This window comes from Coregonus clupeaformis, chromosome 6 (assembly GCF_020615455.1).
Source record: "Coregonus clupeaformis isolate EN_2021a chromosome 6, ASM2061545v1, whole genome shotgun sequence".
Classification (NCBI taxonomy): domain Eukaryota; kingdom Metazoa; phylum Chordata; class Actinopteri; order Salmoniformes; family Salmonidae; genus Coregonus; species Coregonus clupeaformis.
The window spans coordinates 49,911,084-49,937,481 of NC_059197.1; the positions used below are offsets into that span (position 1 = coordinate 49,911,084).

The window sequence follows — 26,398 nt, forward strand, 5'->3', positions numbered from 1 at the left end:
ACATGTCTGGTTTCGTCTGTGTTTGTTCAGATCCAGAGCACCGCCCAGGCGATTGGTTCTTCTGCCGTATCTCTGGTCTATGTGGTCAAGAACCAGGACGCGGTCCTGAACGGAACCGTCTCCAGTGGTCTCCTGAATCAGCTGACCGCAGAGCTGGTGGGCTACTTCCTCTTCTTCCCCCCGCTCGTCATCGCTGAGCGTAAGTGCCCCAATGCATCATGGGAAGGGTTTGAGTGACATGTTTTGCCTGGCTTTTTGTCCTTATTTATTTATTTATTTTCTGATACATGAATATTGATGTCATATTCCCAATGAGTATTGTCCTTCAGCGATATTGTCCTTCAGCGATAGCCAGGCTTGAGGTTATTTCCGCAAATTAAATTATAAATCAATTCCCTCTACTTGTAAATTCCATTTAATTCAACTCAAATTCCAGGTCAGTATTTTAATTCAGAGATAATTCAATTAGTCTCAATTCTAATGTTAGTTAAATTCCAAGATTTCAATTCCATGTTCAATATTATCCCCAACAATTCCTCAAATTCCAATCGAATTGAATTCCTTCAGGCTTTTCTGGCTGTCCATGTCGCTGTTCAGACAGTCTAGCTATACTGGAAATATAGAAATACAAGTTGAAATGATTTTAAACTAGTCCTCCGGTCCATTTTCTAAAAAAATTAATTCCAAATATTTATATTTCAATTCTAATTCAAACAGTCTAATTCAATTTCAATTCCATTACTTGAAGATTGAAATTTGAATGAAATTCAATGTAAATTCTCCACTTCATAAGTGTGTGTTCTGAATATGAAAATGTATGCTGTCTTGATACTGATAATTAGATGTGGATCTAATTTACAAAGGAGAAGTTATGGTTGCTCGCATTTACAGTAATCCGAGGATCTTGTTGTTGTGCAGAGAGGAGACTGACTAGTTCACTTCATGCTAAACCTTAATCATTTGCATCACCTTCTGGGTGTTTCTTCACAGAATGGGTAATTTTAGCATGAAGGGAAGATCAGATAACGTTCTATTTATATTTACACACTACCTCAGGATTTCATCTCATGCTGTCAAAATGAATCCTTTACCATTTGAATATTCAGGGCTCGGACAGTTTCAAAATGATTACAGAGTGTCAAACAGAGAGTTATGAGGGATAAGGTGCCACTGCAAAGTCAGAGGCAACATCCCTGCTGGCCTCCAGCCAGCTGCATAATAAGACAGAAAATGTGGAATTTATCAGGCATGCAGCCAGGCACCCAATACTAAGCAGCTCTTGACTGTAACCCCTCTTGACTGTAACCCCTCTTCTCTATTCTCTCTTCTCTTCTCTTCTCTTCTCTTCTCTTCTCTTCTCTTCTCTTCTCTTCTCTTCTCTTCTCTTCTCTTCTCTTCTCTTCTCTTCTCTTCTCTTCTCTTCTCTTCTCTTCTCTTCTCTTCTCTTCTCTTCTCTTCTCTTCTCTTCTCTTCTCTCTCTCTCTCTCTCTCTCTCTCTCTCTCTCTCTCTCTCTCTCTCTCTCTCTCTCTCTCTCTCTCTCTCTCTCTCTCTCTCTCTCTCTCTCTCTCTCTCTCTCTCTCTCTCTCTCTCTCTCTCTCTCTCTCTCTCTCTCTCTCTCTCTCTCTCTCTCTCTCTCTGTGTTTGTTCCCTCTATCTGTGTCTGTCTCCATCTCTCTCCCCCCTCTCCCTCCACAGCACTAGAGTACTACAACCTCAACACATCCACTGCCACCAAGCACTACTGGGTGATCACAGGTAATTCAAAGTGTCATTGATTTTCACTAACTGCTAGTTAGTTAGTGCTTTGATCTACTGTTGTGTAAATTTGTATGCCAGTGGTTTTTTTCCCTCAACAAATTTGAGCTCCTCTTTTCCCTCTGAATGCTATTGATGCATTATTTAGAGCTTCCGGACATCTGCTTCTGAAAGATCACATCGGATCAGGGCTCAGTGTGAAGGAGGCATTATTTTGTGAGCGGTCTCTAAATTAGCTTTAGCCTCCCCCTGTACCTTTCTGCTACTGTCATGATGAGACCACTGTGTGCCAAGGTCAGCCTGACACTATAATGGGACTTACAGGTTTTACATTGAGGGATGAATAACCAAACCTCTGTCCTCCACTGTCCCTCTCCCACCTCTTCATCTCCTCTCTTATCCTCTTACCTCTCCCCCTCTTCTCTCTCTCTCTCTCTCTCTCTCTCTCTCTCTCTCTCTCTCTCTCTCTCTCTCTCTCTCTCTCTCTCTCTCTCTCTCTTTCTGTACTCCACTGCTCTGCAGTAATTCAGGATGTTGACAGCTCATCTCTGGAGAGGAATTATCAGAGCTTTGCTAGTTTAATGGAGCAGCGGCTGGCTGAGCTGTTTTTGGTGGCTGGGCGTCAGGGGAGCCAGGGGAGCCGTTTTAGAAGGGCCACTACTGTCGGAGACTACACTGTCCAGGTGAGTCGGGCACGCATGCACTCCCACACACACGGGTTGCATGCTCACTCACTGATAAACAACCTCTGTGTTCAGTCAAACATTTAAAATGTTTTATGTTCACTTGCCAGAGTTTGACAATTTTATGAAGAGCCACATAATTTATATTTCCTCTTTTATGTTTTGCCACATTTTTATGTATAGTCACAGATTATCAGGTTTTATGAGGGGGGAGGGAGCTCATGTAACGGATGTTGATCTCTTCCATTTAACACTCCCCCTTCTTTATGGCAAGCTTTAATCACAGCCCTTGATTAAACCGTTATGACATAAAACATTTGATCTATAATAAAATAAGATTAATTCCACTGGTTCATATTAATCCCATGAGTGTGGTCCTTGAGTGCTGTTATTTTCGAGTGTTTGCCCCTTCAGATAACGTCGTTCTTATTATAGTAATGGCTCCTTAATGCAATATGACAGCACTGAATCCACCAAATTGTGTTGTTCTTGTTTAGATGGTTGGTATTCGTCGACTCCCTGGGCCAAAGAGCCCGGCCGAAATGACTTACTATGCCCAAATGAACGGTGCCCCCATAACTGGCACCACTGCAGCCAAGACCCTTAGTACCTTGGATTCCCAAACCATGGCTCTAACCCTGGGCTACTTTATCCAGCTTCAAGCCGATCGTAGGTTATCTTCACATCTTTACCAAACAGCCATAACATTATTCTCTTAGATGAAGTGTACAGAACTAACTTTTCAGTCAGCACACACAGATGGATGCACAGGAGTAATTGCAGTATGTTTTTGTTTTGCTCAAACTGAAGCACATATACAGTGAGTGTACACAAAATTATAAATACCTGCTCTTTCCATGACATAGACTGACCAGGTGAAAGCTATGATCCCTTATTGATGTCGCTTGTTAAATCCACTTCAATCAGTATAGATGAAGCGGAGGAGACCGGTTAAAGAAGGATTTTTATGCCTTGAGACAATTGAGACATGGTTAAGAGGGTGAATGGGCAAGACAATATATTTAAGTGCCTTTGAACTGGGTATGGTAGTTTGTTCCCTTTGGAACAATTTGGACATCGGGGGGGGGGGTGTTTGTAATGTTTGGTATACTCAGTGTATCTGTCTCATAGCCTGTTTAATATCTAAGTGCCTCAATAATTACGTAATGATTGCAAACAATAACACATATTGATAGATGGTGTGTGTGGGTGGTGTATTTATTTAATCTCCATGGTTTCCGACAGCTGTGGTAAAGGTCCCACCTGCCAATCTGTGGGTCATGGCCGTGCTGACGCCTGTTGCCCTGGTGATGGTTGTTGTTGTCATGGTCACCGCCATCCTGTGCAAGAGGAACAGGGTCATCTTCAAGACAGGTGCTTTCAGGAGCTTCAAAACACGCTCTAAGGTGAACTTTCCATATCTCTTAACATCTTCATGTGCAGTTCAGAGAAATGTCTTAGCACTTATCTTGTGTTCGCTCAATTACTTATAGCCAATGGTGATGGATGCTCAATGAGCATGATGGGGGTGAAATGAGAATCCAGATGGTTAATGTGCTGGAATCAAATCATCCGCTAAATGTCCCTTTAATTGTCTTCTTGTTTAGACGTCCTATCGGAGGGAGGGCAGTTATCACCGCCAGGTATTGACTGAGTGTTATTGTCAATAAATGCATGTGGCTGTGCTTGGGAGAGGACATCCCTCCTCTGTTGACAGTGCCTGGGGGAAATCAATGGAAGGGATGGAGGGGGCTCACCGGGGCTCATCGTCTATGATCAATGGACCATTCTATACATCCCTGTTCCTTTCAAATGCGTAGTAATGATTGTTATCCACCAGGCTTCTTCTCATCCCGTCTCATCTCATATCAGCTAGTGGCTTCGTGGTGGAATCCAAGCCATCAGTAATGTTGTTACTGGATTAAATATGGTGCCATTTAGATTCATAGAGATAATATGGAGGAGCATAAACAAGATCCCCCACCCTAAAACATTTCAGATTCATCATGGACTCCGTCCTTTCACAACATGCACTCATGCAGCAGCAGAGAAAGTCAGCTGATTTCAGTGTTATTTCTGTACGTCATTCCATCATCACTCCCCCCAGAGAAACAGATGTACTAGCTCCAGCTTATTTTGTAGGACAAGGTCAGAGATACACATGATTAGTAAAAATAGGATAGTAGGATAGGACTTCTCTCCCAAAACAGGGCCTGTTTCTATTAGCACAGTGTCTGCTTACTGTATTTACATTTGAGAGTGCAGTGCTTCAAGGTTTTGTTGATTTGTAAAACTGTTTGTAAACATTAAATGTCACTGGGTTGTTTTGAATGTGACATAAATTATTTAAAGCGTTCTGTCTTTCCCTTTCTGACCAGAGATGTGGCACGCATGCACAACTACTGAGATAAATGTTCTTATAATTATTTGGTTTATGAATAGCTTGTGGCGATATGGCAAAAGAACGTGGTAAATGCTTTGAGTTAAGCTCTTTGGCTCCACTACTCCACTGCACATATTTGCAGTCTGTTGCAGTGTAATGTGTTGGTGTCCAAACGTTCTGGGAATGAAGACAGAATACCAAGCAGAGCATAACCCACTAGAGAGATAGTGGGCTTCATGAACCTCTAGTCGACAGCACACAATTATCCATCAAAGTGAGACGACAACGTCAAGCTGCAAATCAATGGCATGGCTTCAGTCTGCATGTGTGTTTCTGCATTAACCAGGAAATATGTGAATCTATTTCATTGCTCTCCAAATCCACTATGTGATATTGTCCATCATGTCAATCATAATTGAGTTGTTCAGAGAGGTTCTACCATGAGGTTTCTTTACATAAAGTCCCTTGGGGGTTTATCAAACCTCTGTCCCATGACTCCATCAGTATACTGAATGAGCCAAGTCAAAACACAGAATCCATCTTTGGGCGATTCCACGCCAGCAGGAGCAGAAAATATTTTTGGTAACTCAGATTGTTCAGGCAATTCTCACATAGAAACTTCATTCGGAGGAAAGATTTTCAACATGCATTTTACATTTGTATCACCATGTTTTTCTTTTTTTTGTTAATGAAAGTGGACATTTTGGGGCCTTTTTAGACCTATACATGCCTCCTGCAAGACCCTATGATCTGTGAACCGTGGATGATACAGACAACATCTTGGTGTCATTATACTCCTTATAGTGTGCTCTAAAACATGGAGTAGGTCTTGATTCTGAAATAAACCATTTCACGTTAATTTATTTAACATTAAACATAATAATATTAAAATCTTAAAACTACCCTTGTTGATTTAGATTATTTTAGACATATTGTTTGGAACAATATACTCTACAAGTACATAACATTTCCAGAGTGGGCTGTCTGCTAATTCTGAAGGTATGATCTATTTTATGAGCACCACCAATACAGTGAATGGGAAAATGGAGTCAAAAGGAACTGCTGGTGACTTGCTGAATGTGCAATCCTAAAGGAGTGCTGTGATTGGTTAATGACCTATAATGTCATTTAAAGGACCAGAAATCCCACTCTGGAAATTTGACCTGTTTGAAGAGTATATTGTTACAAACAATATGTTTAAAAATAAGCTCAATCAAAAAGGGTCGTTTTTAAATATTAATATTTGTAATGTTGAATAAATGAAGAATCTAGACATACTCCATATTTTAGAGCACACTATAAGGAATATAATAATATAAATGGCACCAAGATGTTATCTGTATCATGTACGGTTCACAGATCATAGGGTCTTGCAGAAGGCACGACCCTAGGACAGTAGGTCTGAAAAGGGCCTAAAATGGCCACTTCCATCATGATTGAAAAGAAATACATGTTTAATATAAAAATAATTTCTAACATCCTTCCTCCCAATGAAGTTTCTATGTGAGAATTGCCAGAACAATCTGAGATACCTAAAATATTTTCAGCTCCCGCTGGTGTGGAATCAGCCCTTTGTCAAATCCATCACAGAGTAGCCTTGTGCAGAGTCTTGGATCAACTCCATGTCTTTATCAAACTGGGCAGTTGAAAGGTGACCATTTAGAAAGTCAATGTAATCAAGTGGACAGAGGCCTGCCTCCTGCCAGTGAAAAATATATGTGTTGAGCTCAGCCTTTAAGGTTAATCTGTAGAAACATTCCCCCCAACTGTGAATTTCCAATATGATGAAGCCATAGTGGCTCTATACATTACCTCTGCCAGACTCACTGTCGTGAAATATCACTAACCTCAGGATGAGGTGAAGATGTCCGCACGGTACAGTGTATTGATTTCTCTCCCATTTAGCTGTGTGCTGCGACCATGTGTGATAATACACTGGATGGCACTGAGACTCTTTCATTATTAAAGCTGTGGGCAGTTATATTCTCCCTTCTTATCCCCACATGCACTCAAGTAGAAATACATTTAATATAATGTATTTACGTATTTAGTTTTCCTAAAATAGTGTCTGCACTGTGATGCTCCTTTTTGCTGTTTTACAAACATGAGAGGCTTCATGAAATTAGAGTAATTTGGTTATATAAAGAAACTGCCTAGACCTCATAGACATTAACAAAAATATAAATCATAAACCAATTACATTTTCCATGGCTTTCCTCCACTATATCTCAACTTCAAAGGTGCCATTAGACGTTTCGTTTAACATTTAGTAGAATCTCATTCTTTACTTGCTGACTGAGAGAAAACAGAGCTCACCGAGCCGACTGCTCATTTACCTTATCTGTAAATGAAATGTCATTCTCAGAAAGCACTCCTTTACTTTACCATATGTCATCGTAAACCCTTTCCTAACCCTCTCTGTCCCAGCCTGTGCAGGGATTTGACTATGCCAAGAAGCATATGGGCCATCAGCAAGGTGAGGAGACCATCTCTGTTACCAAGGAGACGCTGGTCCTGGGCCTCCCGGTGAGAGATGCCCCGTTGTCATTGGACAGGAAGGTGCACCAGGATGGGACCGCCTCTAAAAGACCACCTTCTGCTGACATCATCCACAAAGGGTAAGAAGAACACCAAATTAAATAAAGACAGAATGATAGGATCTCTATGAAGAATGATCCCTGTTTACTACAGATTACCAGAACACATTTGGATTTGTTTGTGCCAATACTTTAAGTCAAGGAAAATTCACAATAAGTATGACAGTCTTGGACAGATTGCATAGAATCTGCTTAAATCTGCTCATGTTGACTGGCTTACAGTTTGCCTGGGTGTTGCCAATTCCCGGATTCGTAGCCGTCTATCACTCGGTTAAGGCAATCGAAAGCTAAAATGTTGTTACATAACATGAGTCATGAATGAGTTATTGCCGTGCCACAAAATGGATACAGCCTGCTCTCTTTCCTCTTGTCTAGAAGACAAAGCCAAGCTTGAGCTGCTGTTTTGAGCCATCTTTCCTTTGAATTTCCCACGCATTAAAAAATTCTCATTCTAACACAGAGAAAGACATTTACAGACCACCAAAGCCTTGATTATTTTATTGACCCAGCCCAAGATATCAGTCATTGTCTTAAAGCTGTCAAATGCAGTATAGCTCCCATATCTTTGGCTGATTAAGACCCACTCGGGCTTTTTAATGTCATATTTACGGCTGCCAAGCTGGAGGTGTGACACCAGTCTGTTACAATGATCATTGGGTCTTGAAGGCACTGCAGTGTAGTATTGGAAATATCTCCAATGCTTTGAGTATTTGCGCTAGCCTACCTGGAGTACCAGATGAGGGTGGGAGGGTTGCAGTTGTTGGACTATTATATTGGTCCTTTAACCCAGGCAAGCTCAATCAAACACCAATAAAGTCTTTAAAATTATTTTATATATTATGTGAACCCAGGTCTGCTGCAGCGGCTGCTATTCCAGTCACCCTTTGGGTGGACCCCAGGGCTCATTCAGACTGGGATGAGCAAGGCTTCAAAAGGCTACAAAACACACAGCTGTGCAGTGTGATGATTAAAGAATAAAACGCCTTTGAAAAGGTACTGAGAATAGTAATTGGTAAAACAAACAGGCGGTAAACACATAGTGGTGTAAAGTGAATAGAGGCTGAACACTGGGCATGGAGACGTGAGTGAGCTACACAGCCTGGAGAGATCCTTCCAGGGCCATGTTTGATTCAATGTCCTCTGGGCTCAGGTTGACAGGAATACACACATTCTTTCTCTCTCTCTCTCTCTCTATCTCTATCTCTATCTCTATCTCTATCTCTATCTCTATCTCTATCTCTATCTCTCTCTCTCTCTCTCTCTCTCTCTCTCTCTCTCTCTCTCTCTCTCTCTCTCTCTCTCTCTCTCTCTCTCTCTCTCTCTCTCTCTCTCTCTCTCTCTCTCTCTCTCTCTCTCTCTCTCTCTCTCTCTCTCTCTCTCTCTCTCTCTCTCTCTCTCTCTCTCTCAGCACAGGGGTAGAACTGTACATCATTATAGAAGCCTCATGATTGTGAATGCGGATTCCATTTAGTATTTCTGAATGCATTACACCATTAGAATAATCTAATCTCGGTTAACCCAGAACTAAAATCACGCATTTGGTCAGATGCTCGATTATGTTTAAGTAGTCTGTCCATGAGGGATTAATAATAATTTGATACAAACATTCTGAAGAGCAATGTGGATATGAGCTGACATAATGGGTGTGCGTTTTCCTAGCTGTCTTATCTGACATAACATCAGGTTCCTGTGTTAGTCACTGGTGTCAGCCTGTTGGTTACCCCTGAAAAGATACCAGGGGAGATAGTTTGACATTAAGATGGAATCGCCCACTGTTCCACTACATTTAGAGGTGTCTGTCACCAGGGTTGGAGAGTAACTGATTACATCATGTTACATGTAATCCGATTACAAAAAAACGAACTGTAATCAGTTACGTTACCATGAACAAACATTGTAATCAGATTACAGATACTTTTGAAAAACAATATGATTCTTTTTAAATTCAGAAAGGATGTTTGCGAAAAAAGACACGACACCTTTCTGTTTTCTCAATGACATTCAATTCAGCATTGAAAAAAGGTGCAAGTTTAATTTTGTTCCACCTGAGCGAGTCTGAGACCACTATGATGACGCACCAAATGCGTTTAATGGATCATTTTTGTCGTCTTCTAATGCTGTAATCTAAAAGTAACGTTACTGAGTTTGGGTAATCCAAAAGTTAAATTACTGATTACAATTTTGGACAGGTAACTATAGTAACTGTAACGGATTACATTTAAAAAGTAACATACCAACCCTGTCTGTCACATACTGCAGCCATATTTCACAGGTTAGAACAGTGGCCAGGGGGCTGTTTGATAGCAGCATTAACCTTGGATAATACTGTATGCACAGAGCTTACCACTGCCTTACTCTGTTGCTATGGTTACCCATGGCAGGTTGCCAAGTGAGGACGGCTCGGTTACGAGCAACGAATCCGGGAAACTCAACACGGGCAAGAGCTCGATGGTACGGAGGGCTGCGGCACAGAACAGCGCCAAGGAGGATCTGTTACACAAGAGGAACGGTGAGAGAGAGGAGAGAGGCCATGCTCCGGCTACTGTACTGCTGCCCACCACAATATTGTGTCATCACACAGGCTTGATACGCTATATGGCCATTAGAGAGAGCTAATGAATTGTACATGAAAAATAAGCACTTACTGTATATGCAGGGATGCATGCAGTGCAGGCACACACACACACACACAGTATGCACCATGCACACACACACACACACACACACGCACAAGCATCTTTCTATTTCCCCCCTGTCTAACTGCAGTATCTGTAACACTCAGGCAGTGTATGTGGGGATGTGAGGAAGGGTATGATGAATAATAAAAGGATGATGCAGTGTCAGCCACTGAAGGTCCTCATTGTTCTTGAACTTCAGATATTTACTTTACTGGATGCATCAATTAAAAGGTGACAGTCTAGTGGAATTGCATTTTTACACATGATTTCAAACTATTTTTCCATTGTTGTTTGGAAGTTGTCTATAATGATTGATATGCCTTAATAGCGCAAGGTTAGATTACACACTGCATTACAGTAAGCGAAAGACATCGCATTGTCAATGGCCTAGCCATTTCAGAAATTATGTTGGGACAATGTCCAGGCAATATTGTTACTGTGGCATCTAGAAAGCTTTCATTTTCAGCCCTCTAGCAATGGTTACCCAACATTTATTGGTGCGATCTATTATAACGTCTGTGCAACAAGCCGTACAACTGCAAATGCCTCGCGGAAGTCGAAAATGAGTAATTGTATCATTTCCCTCTCAAGACCTTAATGTACATTTAGAATGCCATTTACTTTCCCTTGGGTATAAGGCATCTCTTATATTTTCTAGTTGTCATACATGAATACTTTTCCCATGTCGACAGTATATGCAGAGTGATCTGAGCATTGAAGCAGTTAACCTAGAACAACATCTGCTCTGCTTTGTGTGATTGGTGCTGATGAGAGACGGATACACCGTTAACCCCACTGTAGCCAACCGCCATATGAAGTCAATCAGTGAAGTGCTCACAGCAGTATCAGTCATAGCTGGGCTAGCTAGTGCTGTGCTAATTAGCAATGTCCTCTCATCCCAGCAGATCCCTATGAGGACCACACTGGCTCACTGCGACTCATCACCATCAAGCCAATGGCGGCCCAGCCCACATACTCCTACCCATCCTCCTCCAATCACAGCCAGGACTCAGTCGTCCTCAATGGGGAGGTGAGACACCACCCCCGGCCTGCTGGGAATTATGTCATATTGAGTCTGCCAGATGAAGATTCTAAAGATGAACGTTCTGGATATGTACAGTAAAAGCAGTGTAGAAGTGGAACTATATTGCTGCAGACATCAAAGGGTTAGGGCCAATGGGAAGTAGGAAAGGATTTGGAACTGATTGTTTCTTTATAGAGGAGAGGGACCTCAGTAGAAACCTGAACAAGTTTACTTCTAATACCAAGTAAAGTCAAACTAGAATCAATACTAATGAAATACAAATGACTTCGTCCACAGGCAAACGTGGGGCTCAAGCAGAAGTCCGACATCGAACACTACAGGAACAAACAACGCCAGAAAGCCAATAGAAAAGCCTACTGTGATTTCCCCGTCACAGACAATGGCATCCACCCATTCAACCCCAGAGAGAGGCACAGCAGGCATGAGAATGCCAAGGAGCCAATGACTGCTGAGGAGAAGAGGGCCTCCTATGCAGGATGCCACATCAGGAGGTGGGAGAGCAGAGACATTTCTATTTTTGCATCCACATTATGTAATATGCCAAGAGACATACAGTATGCTACAGTATACAGGAAGCGTTCATTTCATGTTTGAGTGGGTGTTCAGTGTAAACAGATCCGCTGGTTCAAAAGTTACTTTTCAGAATGCCTGTGCTGCAGCACCTGTACATTGTTAATGTGACAAAATCTCTTGCAGGGTGATGCCAAGCGGCAAGTTTGTTTGCAATCATCTAACAACAACAACTTATGTAATGAACACTGGTCACTTTAATAATGTTTCCATACTGTTTCACCCACTTTATATGTACAGTATCTCACAAAAGTGAGTACACCCCTCACATTTTTGTAAATATTTGAGTATATCTTTTCATGTGACTACACTGAAGAAATGAGACTTTTCTACAATGTAAAGTAGTGAGTGTACAGCTTGTATAACAGTGTAAATTTGCTGTCCCCTCAAAATAACACAACACACAGCCATTAATGTCTAAACCGCTGGCAACAAAAGTGAGTACACCCCTAAGTGAAAATGTCCAAATTGGGCCCAAAGTGTCAATATTTTGTGTGGCCACCATCATTTTCCAGCATTGCCTTAACCCTCTTGGGCATGGAGTTCACCAGAGCTTCACAGGTTGCCACTGGAGTCCTCTTCCACTCCTCCATTACATTTACATTTACATTTTAGTCATTTAGCAGACGCTCTTATCCAGAGCGACTTAGTTAGTGAATACATTTTTTATTTTTATTTTTTTATACTGGCCCCCCATGGGAATCGAACCCACAACCCTGGCATTGCAAATGCCATGCTCTATCAACTGAGCTACATCCCTGCCGGCCATTCCCTTCCCTACCCTGGACGACGCTGGGCCAATTGTGCGCCGCCCATGAGTCTCCCGGTCACGGCCGGCTGCGACAGAGCCTGGATTCGAACCAGGATCTCTAGTGGCACAGTTAGCACTGCGATGCAGTGCCTTAGACCACTGCGCCACTCCATGACGACATCACGGAGCTGGTGGATGTTAGAGACCTTGCACTCCTCCACCTTCCGTTTGAGGATGCCCCACAGATGCTCAATAGGGTTTAGGTCTGGAGACATGCTTGGCCAGTCCATCACCTTTACCCTCAGCTTCTTTAGCAAGGCAGTGGTCGTCTTGGAGGTGTGTTTGGGGTCGTTAACATGTTGGAATACTGCCCTGCGGCCCAGTCTCCGAAGGGAGGGGATCATGCTCTGCTTCAGTATGTCACAGTACATGTTGGCATTCATGGTTCCCTCAATGAACTGTAGCTCCCCAGTGCCGGCAGCACTCATGCAGCCCCAGACCATGACACTCCCACCACCATGCTTGACAGTAGGCAAGACACACTTGTCTTTGTACTCCTCACCTGGTTGCCGCCACACACGCTTGACACCATCTGAACCAAATAAGTTTATCTTGGTCTCATCAGACCACAGGACATGGTTCCAGTAATCCATGTCCTTAGTCTGCTTGTTTTCAGCAAACTGTTTGCGGGCTTTCTTTTGCATCATCTTTAGAAGAGGCCTCCTTCTGGGACGACAGCCATGCAGACCAATTTGATGCAGTGTGCGGCGTATGGTCTGAGCACTGACAGGCTGACCCCCCACCCCCACCCCTTCAACCTCTGCAGCAATGCTGGCAGCACTCATACGTCTATTTCCCAAAGACAACCTCTGGATATGACGCTGAGCACGTGCACTCAACTTCTTTGGTCGACCATGGCGAGGCCTGTTCTGAGTGGAACCTGTCCTGTTAAACCGCTGTATGGTCTTGGCCACTGTGCTGCAACTCAGTTTCAGGGTCTTGGCAATCTTTTTATAGCCCAGGCCATCTTTATGTAGAGCAACAATTATTTTTTTCAGATCCTCAGAGAGTTCTTTGCCATGAGGTGCCATTTTGAACTTCCAGTGACCAGTATGAGGGAGTGTGAGAGCGATGACACCAAATTTAACACACCTGCTCCCCATTCACACCTGAGACCTTGTAACACTAACGAGTCACATGACACCGGGGAGGGAAAATGGCTAATTGGGCCCAATTTGTACATTTTCTCTTAGGGGTGTACTCGCTTTTGTTGCCAGCGGTTTAGACATTAATGGCTGTGTGTTGAGTTATTTTGAGGGGACAGCAAATTTACACTGTTATACAAGCTGTACACTCACTACTTTACATTGTAGCAAAGTGTCATTTCTTCAATGTTGTCACATGAAAAGATATACTCAAATATTTACAAAGATGTGAGGGGTGTACTCACTTTTGTGAGATACTGTATATACTGTATTCTAGTCAGGGCTCATCCTACATAACTTATTTTAGTATTTTTCTGGATGATGTGTATTGTTTATTTTTATTGGCAAGTATTACTGCACTGTTAGAGCTAGAAACATAATCATTTCGCTGCACATGCGATAACATCTGCAAATCTGTGTACATGACCAATAAACTTTGATTTGATTTGAAATACATATTTGAAATGTCTGAAATATTCCTGTGATGGTGCAAACCTGTGATGATGATTATGATGCCAATGATAATGACAATGGCGACTATGATATCCTTACTTCAGGCACCCCCCATCCAGAGAGCCAGCCTACTGGAGCCGTCAGTCTCTGGCCACCAGCAGCCCTAGCCCCCTGGAGACAGAGATGGACCTGCTGGTTCTGAGGGAGAGGTCCAGAAGAGGCATCCGCAACAGCGGCTATGACGTGAGTCCTCACTGAATATCACTGCTGTACAGTGTCCATTTTAAGACATCCATGAGATGTAAAACAGGCATGGGCAATTCCAGTCCTTGCGGGCCGGAGTGGTGACACACTTTTTCCCCATCCCTAGCAAACACAACTGAGTAAACGAATTGCATTCTAAACTAAAGATCATGATTAATTGATTATTGGAGTCAGTTGTGTTAGCTGGGGCTTGGGAGAAAGTGTGACACCAATCAGGCCACCGAGGACTGGAGTTACGCATTCCCTGTCCTGAAATGTACACTGTACTGCGGAAGTCACTGCAGTGTGAATGTCCTAAAATGAACACCATACTACTGGAGTCACTGCAGGGTGAATGTCCTAAAATGAACACCATACTACTGGAGTCACTGCAGGGTGAATGTCCTAAAATGAACACCATACTACTGGAGTCACTGCAGGGTGAATGTCCTAAAATGAACACCATACTACTGGAGTCACTGCAGGGGCAAAAGGGGTTGAGCCTAGATAAGTTCTGATACTGGGGTGCAATAACCTAGAGAAAACCCTAGAACAAAGCTTGCCCCATTATGCCTATCTCTCCCAATCCTTATTCTAAGCTCTATGGCTCAAATAAAGAGGATTACCTTCATCCAAACTTTAAAACCACCATCTAGCACAGCGATGGAGCTCGTTCTTAGAGCTATCATTTTATGCTGCCTGCACAGGCACTACATTGCTGAATGTCAGTGACCGTGAATATGATTATAGCCTATTCAGTGATTCAGATGCGAAATTCGATACCAGTTAATATACTGAACAAAAATATATCCGCAACATGCAACAATTTCAAAGATTTTACTGAGTTACAGTAAAATAAGGAAATCAGTCAATTTAAATAAATAAATTAGGCCCTAATCTATGGATTTCACATGACTGAGCAGGGGTGCAGCAATAGGTGGGCCTGGGAGGGCATAGGCAGTCAGGCCCACCCACTGGGGAGCCAGGCCCAGCCATTCAGAATGAGTTTTTCCCCACAAAAGGGCTTTATTACAGACAGAAATACTCCTCAGCATTTCCTGCAGTCAGCATGCCAATTGCACGCTCCCTCAAAACTTGAGACATCTGTGGCATTCTGTTGTGTGACACAACTGCACATTTTAAAGTGGCCTTTTATTGTCCCCAGCACAAGGTGCACCTGTGTAATGATCATGCTGTTTAATCAGCTTCTTGATATGCCACACCTGTCAGGTGGATGGATTATCTTGGCAAAGGAGAAACGCTCACTAACATGGATGTAAACAAATTTGTAAAATGTCTGGGATTTTTTATTTCAGCTCATGGGACCAACACTTTACATGTTGCGTTAATAGTTGTGTTCAGTGTAGCTCTGAATGTGCTAAGCTTTTAAATTGCAAATGGATAACCCTGTGTGTGTTTGTGTGTGTGTGTCCGTCTTCCTGTGTGTCAGGTGGAGCCGTTTGAGGAGACCAACGTGGACCGACTGATGAGCTCCTTGGGTTATGGTGGAAGCCATCAGGTCAAGGGTCTCTCAGACTCGTCCACTCTGAGCTCTCAGCCTTCCATCGGCGAGGTCCGTCAGCAGATGCAGCTCCTGCTGGGTAATGCCTTTGGGCTGGCCCCAGACGAGGCCCCGCCCGCCAACCACCACCACCACCCCCACCTTCACCCCCACCTCCACAGTTCCTACAACCCCAGCCACACCAGCCCTTACTCCGAGGGGGTGACCAGTGCCCCTGGCACCATGAACCACCCATGTGGAGGAGGCCGTCAGCGTGGTTCTCCCTACGGGCCGGAAATGCACCAGTGTAGCTTACCCAAGCCTGTGAGTGCATTGATTAGACCGTGCAATAAAGCAAATGATTTATTTATTTATTTCTGTATGTTTACGGTGGTGTTTTAAACAAAAATCCTGAATGCTATTGTAGAAAATCAACATAATACATGTGGCGAGATAGTAGCTGTACAGGACACCCACACACTGATTTAACCATGTTGTCTGTGTGTTGTGTTTGGTGGTGCATAATCCTGAATGCTATTGTAGAAAATCAACATAATACATGTGGCGAGATAGTAGCTGTACAGGACACCCACACACTGATTTAACCATGTTGTCTGTGTGTTGTGTTTGGTGGTGCAGGGCTTCAGGTTCACTCAGCTTCCAGACATGGGCGTTGGACCTCCACCCACTCTGATCCCCTCCAGACCCGGACCCCCTTCCGGGACCTCAATGAGGCGGTACGAAGCGCCCTCCTCCTCCCTTCAAGCTGTCAGAAAGACAGTAAACGGATGCAAATAACATTCATTCCAATATAGTCACATCCACACAATGCTAAACATGCTCAACCTACTACGCTGAACAAAAATCTAAACGCAACATGCAACAATTTCAAAGATTTTACTGAGTTACAGTTCATATAAGGAAATCAGTCAATTGAAATAAATTCATTAGGCCCTAATCTATGGATTTCACATGACTGGGAATACAGATATGCATCTGTTGGTCACAGATATCTTAAAAAAGTAGGGCAGTGTATCAGAAAACCAGTCAGTATCTGGTGTGACCACAATTTGCCTCATGCAGCACAACACATCTCATTCGCATAGAGTTGATCTGTTGATTGTGGCCTGTGGAATGATGTCCCACTCCTCTTCAATGGCTGTGCAAAGTTGCTGGATATTTCGGGAACTGGAACACGCTGTTGTACACGTCGATCCAGCGCATCCCAAACATGCTCAATGAGTGACATGTCTGGTGAGTATGCAGGCCATGGAAGAACTGGGACATTTTCAGCTTCAAGGAATTGTGTACAGATCCTTGTGACGTGGGGCTGTGCATTATCATGCTGAAACATGAGGTGATGGCGGCGGATGAATGGCACGACAATGGGCCTCAGGATCTTGTCACGGTATCTTTGTGCATTCAAATTGCCATAGATGAAATGCAATTGTGTTTGTTGTCCATAGCTTATGCCTGCCCATACCATAACCCCACTGCCACCATGGGGCACTCTGTTCAAAAGGTTGATATCAGCAAACCGCTCGCCCACATGACGCCATACATGCGTCTGCCATCTGCCTGGAACAGTTGAAACCGGGATTCACCAGTGAAGAGCACACTTCTTCAGCGTGCCAGTGGCTATCGAAGGTGAGCATTTGCCCACTGAATTCGGCTACGACGCCGAACTGCAGTCAGCTTCCCTGAGATAGAATTTCTGCACAAACTGTCAGAAACTTTGGTTACGCAAACCCACAGTTTCATCAGCAGTCCGGGTGGCTGGTGTCAGATGATCTCGCAGGTGAAGAAGCCGGATGTGGAGGTCCTGGGCTGGCGTGGTTACACGTGTTCTGCGGTTGTTAGGCCAGTTGGACGTACTGCCAAATTCTCTAAAACGACGTTGGAGGCGGCTTATGGTATAGAAATTAACATAAAATTCTCTGGCAACAGCTGTGGTGGACATTCTTGCAGTCAGCATGCCAATTGCACGTTCCCTCAAAACTTGAGACATCTGTGGCATTGTGTTGTGTGACAAAACTGCACATTTTAGAGTGGCCTTTTATTGTCCTCAGTGCAAGGTGCACCTGTGTAATGATCATGCTGTTTAATCAGCTTCTTGATATGTCACACCTGTCAGGTGGATGGATTATCTTGGCAAAGGATAAATGCACACTAATAGGGATGTAAATACATTTGTGCAACAAATTTGAGACAAATAAGCTTTTTGTGCGTATGGAAAATTACTGGGATCTTCTATTTCAGCTCATGAAACATGGGACCAACACTTTACATGTTGCGTTTATATTTTTGTTCAGTATAGATTTTTTGAAGGTCTACTTGTAACTAGTGTACTGTATCCTTTTAGCGTTTCCCATCCTAATTGCTTTGTACTTCTTAACATGTGGCTTTAATGTAATACTGCTTATGTGTTGTGTTGTATTTCTACTCTACCTTTATTCTGCATCATTTAAAACAGGGATGGGCCCTTTTGAAAGCCCTTTGATCAATACATTATTATTATTATTATTATTATTATTATCGGGTCTCAACTTATTGTTGCAAGTTAGAATAGTAGAATACACAAGGTGCCATTTTGAAATTTGGTTGTTTATCAGCAGTTTTTCTCTTGTTATGTCAGTCACTGATAGTCACTCAATTAGCCCATGTCAGCTAAACATTTTTAGATTGGTAAGCTATCGAAATTTAGTAATCATGGTCGAATTATCAGCCCCATTGATTTTGTTAGTCAGTCTCACTCAGGTATCATATTAAAAACTGCTAACATTTCTCTCCACCCTATGGCACAATGTGTAGAATTGCAGGAAATTAGCTGTAAAATGTAAAAAAAATTGTCTGCTGTCAAGAGGGGGGGGCTGCTAATTTTTTTTGCCGCAATGTGGTGGGGGGTATGCACATGTGGGTACGCAGACCCGCAAGCGACTGCGGCCCCTCATGATGAGTTCAGATTTTTTATGGTCCCCACCCCCATCAAAGTTGACCATCCCTGATTTAAAACTAACAGCATCTTCATTTGAATGTCGTGGAGTGCTGCAGTTAATTGACTGTTAACCGGTTTGCGTGGTGAGACATGAATTACAAGGCTTTTGTCTTTGTCCCCCCTTCTGCAGTTCTACACCGGACATCAGCCTGAAACCTCGTGTTTCTGAGGCCTCTGAGATGCAGAATCAGCACAATGGCGCCACCTACCTGCCTATCAACAGAGCGCCCTTCCCTGCTGTTACTGTTGACCAGTCCATGACCAGCTACTCAGGTCAAAATATTAAATATTGTATAATTATTCAGATATGGACTAGTAAATATAGATACAAATGTAAATACATACAGTGGGGAGAACAAGTATTTGATACACTGCCGATTTTGCAGATTTTCCTACTTACAAAGCATGTAGAGGTCTGTACTTTTTATCATAGGTACACTTCAACTGTGAGAGATGGAATCTAAAACAAACATCCAGAAAATCACATTGTATGATTTTTAAGTAATTAATTTGCATTGTATTGCATGACATAAGTATTTGATCACCTACCAACCAGTAAGAATTCCGGCTCTCACTGACCTGTTAGTTTTTCTTTAATAAGAAGCCCTCCTGTTCTCCACTCATTACCTGTATTAACTGCACCTGTTTGAACTCGTTACCTGTATAAAAGACACCTGTCCACACACTCAATCAAACAGACTCCAACCTCTCCACAATGGCCAAGACCAGAGAGCTGTGTAAGGACATCAGGGAATTTTTTTTAGACCTGCACAAGGCTGGGATGGGCTACAGGACAATAGGCAAGCAGCTTGGTGAGAAGGCAACAACTGTTGGCGCAATTATTAGAAAATGGAAGAAGTTCAAGATGACGGTCAATCACCCTCGGTCTGGGGCTCCATGCAAGATCTCACCTCGTGGGGCATCAATGATCATGAGGAAGGTGAGGGATCAGCACAGAACTACACGGCAGGACCTGGTCAATGACCTAAAGAGAGCTGGGACCACAGTCTCAAAGAAAACCATTAGTAACACACTACGCCGTCATGGATTAAAATCCTGCAACGCACGCAAGGTCCCCCTGCTCAAGCCAGCGCATGTCCAGGCCCATCTGAAGAGGAGGAATGGGAGAAGGTCATGTGGTCTGATGAGACAAAAATATAGCTTTTTGGTCTAAACTCCACTCGCCGTGTTTGGAGGAAGAAGAAGGATGAGTACAACCCCAAGAACACCATCCCAACCGTGAAGCATGGAGGTGGAAACATCATTCTTTGGGGATGCTTTTCTGCAAAGGTGACAGGACGACTGCACCGTATTGAGGGGAGGATGGATGGGGCCATGTATCGCGAGATCTTGGCCAACAACCTCCTTCCCTCAGTAAGAGCATTGAAGATGGGTCGTGGCTGGGTCTTCCAGCATGACAACGACCCGAAACACACAGCCAGGGCAACTAAGGAGTGGCTCCGTAAGAAGCATCTCAAGGTCCTGGAGTGGCCTAGCCAGTTTCCAGACCTGAACCCAATAGAAAATCTTTGGAGGGAGCTGAAAGTCCGTATTGCCCAGTGACAGCCCCGAAACCTGAAGGATCTGGAGAAGGTCTGTATGGAGGAGTGGGCCAAAATCCCTGCTGCAGTGTGTGCAAACCTGGTCAAGACCTACAGGAAACGTATGATCTCTGTAATTGCAAACAAAGGTTTCTGTACCAAATATTAAGTTCTGCATTTCTGATGTATCAAATACTTATGTCATGCAATAAAATGCAAATTAATTACTTAAAAATCATACAATGTGATTTTCTGGATTTTTGTTTTAGATTCCGTCTCTCACAGTTGAAGTGTACCTATGATAAAAATTACAGACCTCTACATGCTTTGTAAGTAGGAAAACCTGCAAAATCGGCAGTGTATCAAATACTTGTTCTCCCCACTGTATATATGTACACACGTGTGTGTGTGGAAAAAGACAAGGGGTCTGAATACTTTCTGAATACACTGTATATACAGTACCAGTCAAAAGTTTGTACATACCTACTCATTCCAGGGTTTTTCTTATTTTTTAAACTATTTTCTACAGTGTAGAATAGATGAAGACATCAAAACTATGAAATAACACATATGGAATCATTTAGTAACCAGAAAAGTTAGATTCTTCAAAGTAGCCACCCTTTGCCTTGATGACAGCTTTGCACACTCTTAGCATTCTCTCAACCAGCTTCATGAGGAATGCTTTTCCAACAGTCTTGAAGGAGTGCCCACATATGCTGAGCACTTGTTGGCTGCTTTTCCTTCACTCTGCGGTCCAACTCATCCCAAACCATCTCAATTGGGTTGAGTTCGGGTGATCGTGGAGGCCAGGTCATCTGATGCAGCACTCCATCACTCTCCATCTTGGTCAAATAGCCCTTACACAGCCTGGAGGTGTGTTGGGTCATTGTCCTGTTGAAAAACAAATGATAGTCCCACTAAGCGCAAACCAGATGGGATGGTGTATCGCTGCAGAATGCTGTGGTAGCCATGCTGGTTAAGTGTGCCTTGAATTCTAAATAAATCACAGTCAGTGTCACCAGCAAAGCACCATCACACCTTCTCCTCCGTGCTTCACGGTGGGAACCACACATGCAGAGATCATCCGTTCACCTACTCTGCGTCTCACAAAGACACGGCGGTTGGAACCAAAAAAATCTGGCCCAAGCAAGTCTCTTCTTCTTTTTGGTGTCCTTTAGTAGTGGTTTCTTTGCAGCAATTCAACCATGAAGGCCTGATTCACGCAGTCTCCTCTGAACATTTGACGTTGAGATATGTCTGTTACTTGAACTCTGTGAAGCATTTATTTGGGCTGCAATCTGAGGTGCAGTTAACTCTAATGAACTTATCCTCTGCAGCAGAGGTCTTCCTTTCCTGTGGCGGTCCTCATGAGAGACAGTTTCATCATAGCGCTTGATGGTTTGTGCGACTACACTTGAAGAAACTTTCAAAGTTCTTGAAATGTTCCGTATTGACTGACTTTCATGTCTTAAAGTAATGATGGACTGTCAGTTTCTCTTTGCATATTTGAGCTGTTCTTGCCATAATATGGACTTGGTCTTTTACCAAATGGGGCTATCTTCTGTATATCACCTATACCTTGTCACAACACAACTGATTGTCTCAAAAGCATTAAAAGGAAAGAAATTCCACAAGTTAACTTTAAACAAGGCACACCTGTTAATTGAAATGCATTCCAGGTGACTACCTCATGAAGCTGGTTGAGAGAATGCCAAGAGTGTGCAAAGCTGTCATCAAGGCAAAGGGTGGTTATTTGAAGAAAACTCAAATATAAAATATATTTTGATTTGTTTAACACTTTTTTGGTTAATACATTTACATTTACATTTTAGTCATTTAGCAGACGCTCTTACAGGAGCAATTAGGGTTAAGTGCCTTGCTCAAGGGCACATCGACAGATTTTTCACCTAGTCGGCTCAGGGATTAGAACCAGCGACCTTTCGGTTACTGACACAACGCTCTTAACCACTAAGCTACCTGCCGCCCAATACATGATTCCATATGTGTTATTTCATAGATGTGATGTCTTCACTATTATTCTACTATGTAGAAAATAGTCAAAATAAATAAAAACCCTGGAATGTGTAGGTGTGTCCAAACTTTTGACTGGAACTATATGTGTGTGTGTATTTTTATTTTTTATTTAACCTTTATTTAACCAGGTAAGCCAGTTGAGAACAAGTTCTCATTTACAACTGCGACCTGGCCAAGATAAAGCAAAGCAGTGTGATAAAAACAACAACACAGAGTTACATATGGGGTAAAACAAAACATAAAGTCAAAAATACAACAGAAAATTGAAAATATATATAGAGTGTGCAAATGTAGCAAGTTATGGAGGTAAGGCAATAAATAGGCCATAGTGCAAAATAATTACAATTAGTATTAACACTGGAATGATAGATTTGCAAGAGATGATTTGCAAATAGAGATACTGGGGTGCAAATGAGCAAAATAAATAACAATATGGGGATGAGGTAGTTGGGTGGGCTAATTTCAGATGGGCTCTGTACAGGTGCAGTGATCGGTAAGGTGCTCTGACAACTGATGCTTAAAGTTAGTGAGGGAGATAAGAGTCTCCAGCTTCAGAGATTTTTGCAGTTCGTTCCAGTCATTGGCAGCAGAGAACTGGAAGGAATGGCGGCCAAAGGAGGTGTTGGCTTTGGGGATGACCAGTGAGATATACCTGCTGGAGCGCATACTACGGGTGGGTGTTGCTATGGTGACCAATGAGCTAAGATAAGGCGGAGAATTGCCTAGCAGTGATTTGTAGATGGACTGGAGCCAGTGGGTTTGGCGACGAATATGTAGTGAGGACCAGCCAACAAGAGCGTACAGGTCACAGTGGTGGGTAGTATATGGGGCTTTGGTGACAAAACGGATGGCACTGTGATAGACTACATCCAATTTGCTGAGTAGAGTGTTGGAGGCTATTTTGTAAATGACATCGCCGAAGTCAAGGATCGGTAGGATAGTCAGTTTTACGAGGGCATGTTTGGCAGCATGAGTGAAGGAGGCTTTGTTGCGAAATAGGAAGCCAATTCTGGATTTAACTTTGGATTGGAGATGCTTAATGTGAGTCTGGAAGGAGAGTTTACAGTCTAACCAGACACCTAGGTATTTGTAGTTGTCCACATACTCTAGGTCACACCCGTCGAGAGTAGTGATTCTAGTCGGGTGGGCGGGTGCCAGCAGCGTTCGATTGAAGAGCATGCATTTAGTTTTACTTGTGTTTAAGAGCAGTTGGAGGCTACGAAAGGAGTGTTGTATGGCATTGAAGCTCGTTTGGAGGTTTGTTAACACAGTGTCCAATGAAGGGCCAGATGTATACAAAATGGTGTCGTCTGCATAGAGGTGGATCTGAGAATCACCAGCAGCAAGAGCGACATCATTGATATACACAGAGAAAATAGTCGGCCCAAGAATTGAACCCTGTGGCACCCCCATAGAGACTGCCATAGGTCCAGACAACAGGCCCTCCGATTTGACACATTGAACTCTATCTGAGAAGTAGTTGGTGAACCAGGCGAGGCAGTCATTTGAGAAACCAAGGCTATTTAGTCTGCCAATAAGAATGCGGTGGTTGACAGAGTCGAAAGCCTTGGCCAGGTCGATGAAGACGGCTGCACAGTACTGTCTATTATCGATCGTGGTTATAATATCGTTTAGGACCTTGAGCGTGGCTGAGGTGCACCCATGACCAGCTCGGAAACTGGATTATGTGTGTGTGTGTGTGTGTGTGTGTGTGTGTGTGTGTGTGTGTGTGTGTGTGTATATACAGTGCATTCGGAAAGTATTCAGACCCCTTGACTTTTTCCAAATTTTGTTACGTTAGTCTTATTCTAAAATTAATTAAATTAATATTTTTCCTCATCAATCTACACAGAATACCCCATAATGACAAAGCAAAAACAGGTTTAGACATTTTTGCAAATGTATTAAAAATAAAAAACAGAAATACCTGATTTACATAAGTATTCAGACCCTTTGCTATGAGACTCGATATTGAGCTCCGGTACATCCTGTTTCCATTGATCATCCTTCAGATGTTTCTATAACTTAGAGGGTCTGAACAGTTATGTAAATGTAATATTTCTGTTTTTTCTTTTGTATAAATTTGCCAAAAAAAAATTAAACCTGTTTTTGCTTGTCATTATTGGGTATTGTGTGTAGATTGATGAGAATAAAAAAATATATATTCCATTTTAGAATAAGGCTGTAACGTAACAAAATGTCAAGGGGTCTGAATACTTTCCGAATGCACTGTATATCCATATATAATGTATAACTTTAAAGAGTATGGTTTTCTCTGTCAAATTGATTCAGTTCACTCATTCAAGCCTCTGATTGGCTAAACACACTGCTCATCTCTACAGGAAACCCAATGACAGCAGTCTACGCCATATCAGCCAACCACCCTGGTTACTCTGACTACTTTGTCATGTCTCCACCATCGTCGTACGGAAGCCCATCCTGGATGTCCTACCCACCAGAACCTGAGGACATCCCACACCAGTGGAATGATACTGTAAATACTGTTAGTATCTGAACCAGAACAATGTCCTCGTATATATTTAGCCTGTATAACGCAGATTGTTTGATCTGGATTTCTCACTATCAGTCCCTGTTTAAATCAGTCTCTTTTCTTTTCAGAACCCGTGTCATTTAGAAACCATTTGTTGAGATTTCCTGACCTCTGGCACTGAGTGGAAACAGCATTTATCTTGGTGGGCACGGCACACACTTAACACAACACGGCATTTTCCGATCAATGACTTGGGTTTTTGTGGCTCATTTCCTTTCGTTCCATTTCGTTCTCTTTGTCTTCCAGGTGTCCTATCGGTTGGGCAGTAGGGCCTCCCTCCCTCAAACTGAGTACCCCTGGACTAGAGCACCCCGCCCTCGCTGTCACCCCTGGCCCTTGCCCCTGCTGGCCTCTGGCCTGCCTCCTCAGCCCAACCAGGCCCTCTCTGGTCTCTGAGCCCCAGGTCACCCAGGCCTCACAGCCTCCATGTCAACTGCCACCAGTCAGCAGAGGATTGCCTAGACTAGAGTACAGCAGCAGCATCCCCCATGGTAATACCACATATAGCCTCTGCCCTGGTCCACACCATCCAACGACAGAGCTGGAAAAGCTGGACTAACTGTGCTTTTTGATGATCCAAATTCTTTATTGGAAAGAAGAGTTTTACCTACTACTGATGGTTTATGTGTATTTTTTAAAATTACAACAACAAAAAAAATTCTAACTCTTGTCTTGAGCTGTTTGTTTTTGGATATTTGTGTGCTTTGTCATTTACTTTCGTGCTTTACTTCTTATTTTTAATGAGTAAAACATCTAGTGAGTGTATCTTGTGCGCTCACCTTAATTTAAGGCAAAAAAGTTGTGCAAGAAAAGCTTTGGTGTGAGTGGCATTGTCATTCTGTATTTTTTAAATGTACCCATGACCTTTAACCCATCAGATTACAGTAAAAAACAACGGTCACCTGTTCTGTCATTTATACAGTTGAAGTTGGAAGTTTACATACACTTAGGTTGGAGTCATTAAAACTAGTTTTTCAACCACACCACAAATTTCTTGTTAACAAACTATAGTTTTGGCAAGTCGGTTAGGACATCTACTTTGTTCATGACACAAGTAATTTTTCCAACAATTGTTTACAGACATGATTATTTCACTTATAATTCACTGTATCACAATTCCAGTGGGTCAGAAGTTTACATACACTAAGTTGACTGTGCCTTTAAACAGCTTGGAAAATTCATGGCTTTAGAAGCTAATGATAGGCTAATTGACATCATTTGAGTCAATTGGAGGTGTACCTGTGGATGTATTTCAAGGCCTACCTTCAAACTCAGTGCCTCTTTGCTTGACATCATGGGAAAATCAAAATAAATCAGCCAAGACCTCAGATAAAAATGTGTAGACCTCCACAAGTCTGGTTCATCATTGGGAGCAATTTCCAAACACCTGAAGGTACCACATTCATCTGTAC

At 42.8% G+C, this 26,398-nt stretch overlaps 1 protein-coding gene across 3 annotated transcripts in view; it reads left to right on the forward strand.

Moving 5' to 3' along the window:
* The window catches only part of kiaa1549la (KIAA1549-like a), a 40,247-nt gene extending 14,279 nt beyond the window's left edge, over positions 1–25,968 (forward strand). The window contains exons 7-23 of one of the 3 annotated variants that reach the window (XM_041837852.2): positions 31–199; positions 1,697–1,756; positions 2,279–2,439; positions 2,937–3,108; positions 3,685–3,845; positions 4,047–4,082; positions 7,250–7,440; positions 9,801–9,928; positions 11,000–11,127; positions 11,419–11,633; positions 14,226–14,364; positions 15,815–16,189; positions 16,505–16,602; positions 18,991–19,133; positions 24,778–24,938; positions 25,055–25,128; positions 25,233–25,968. In XM_041837852.2, the coding sequence (XP_041693786.2) occupies positions 31–199; positions 1,697–1,756; positions 2,279–2,439; positions 2,937–3,108; positions 3,685–3,845; positions 4,047–4,082; positions 7,250–7,440; positions 9,801–9,928; positions 11,000–11,127; positions 11,419–11,633; positions 14,226–14,364; positions 15,815–16,189; positions 16,505–16,602; positions 18,991–19,133; positions 24,778–24,938; positions 25,055–25,084 (2,367 nt within the window). In that variant the 3' untranslated portion in view covers positions 25,085–25,128; positions 25,233–25,968. The remainder of the gene's footprint in view (positions 1–30; positions 200–1,696; positions 1,757–2,278; positions 2,440–2,936; positions 3,109–3,684; positions 3,846–4,046; positions 4,083–7,249; positions 7,441–9,800; positions 9,929–10,999; positions 11,128–11,418; positions 11,634–14,225; positions 14,365–15,814; positions 16,190–16,504; positions 16,603–18,990; positions 19,134–24,777; positions 24,939–25,054; positions 25,129–25,232) is intronic. The other 2 variants (XM_041837853.2, XM_041837855.2) reach the window with 2 other exon arrangements.
* Positions 25,969–26,398: the final 430 nt, after the last annotated feature.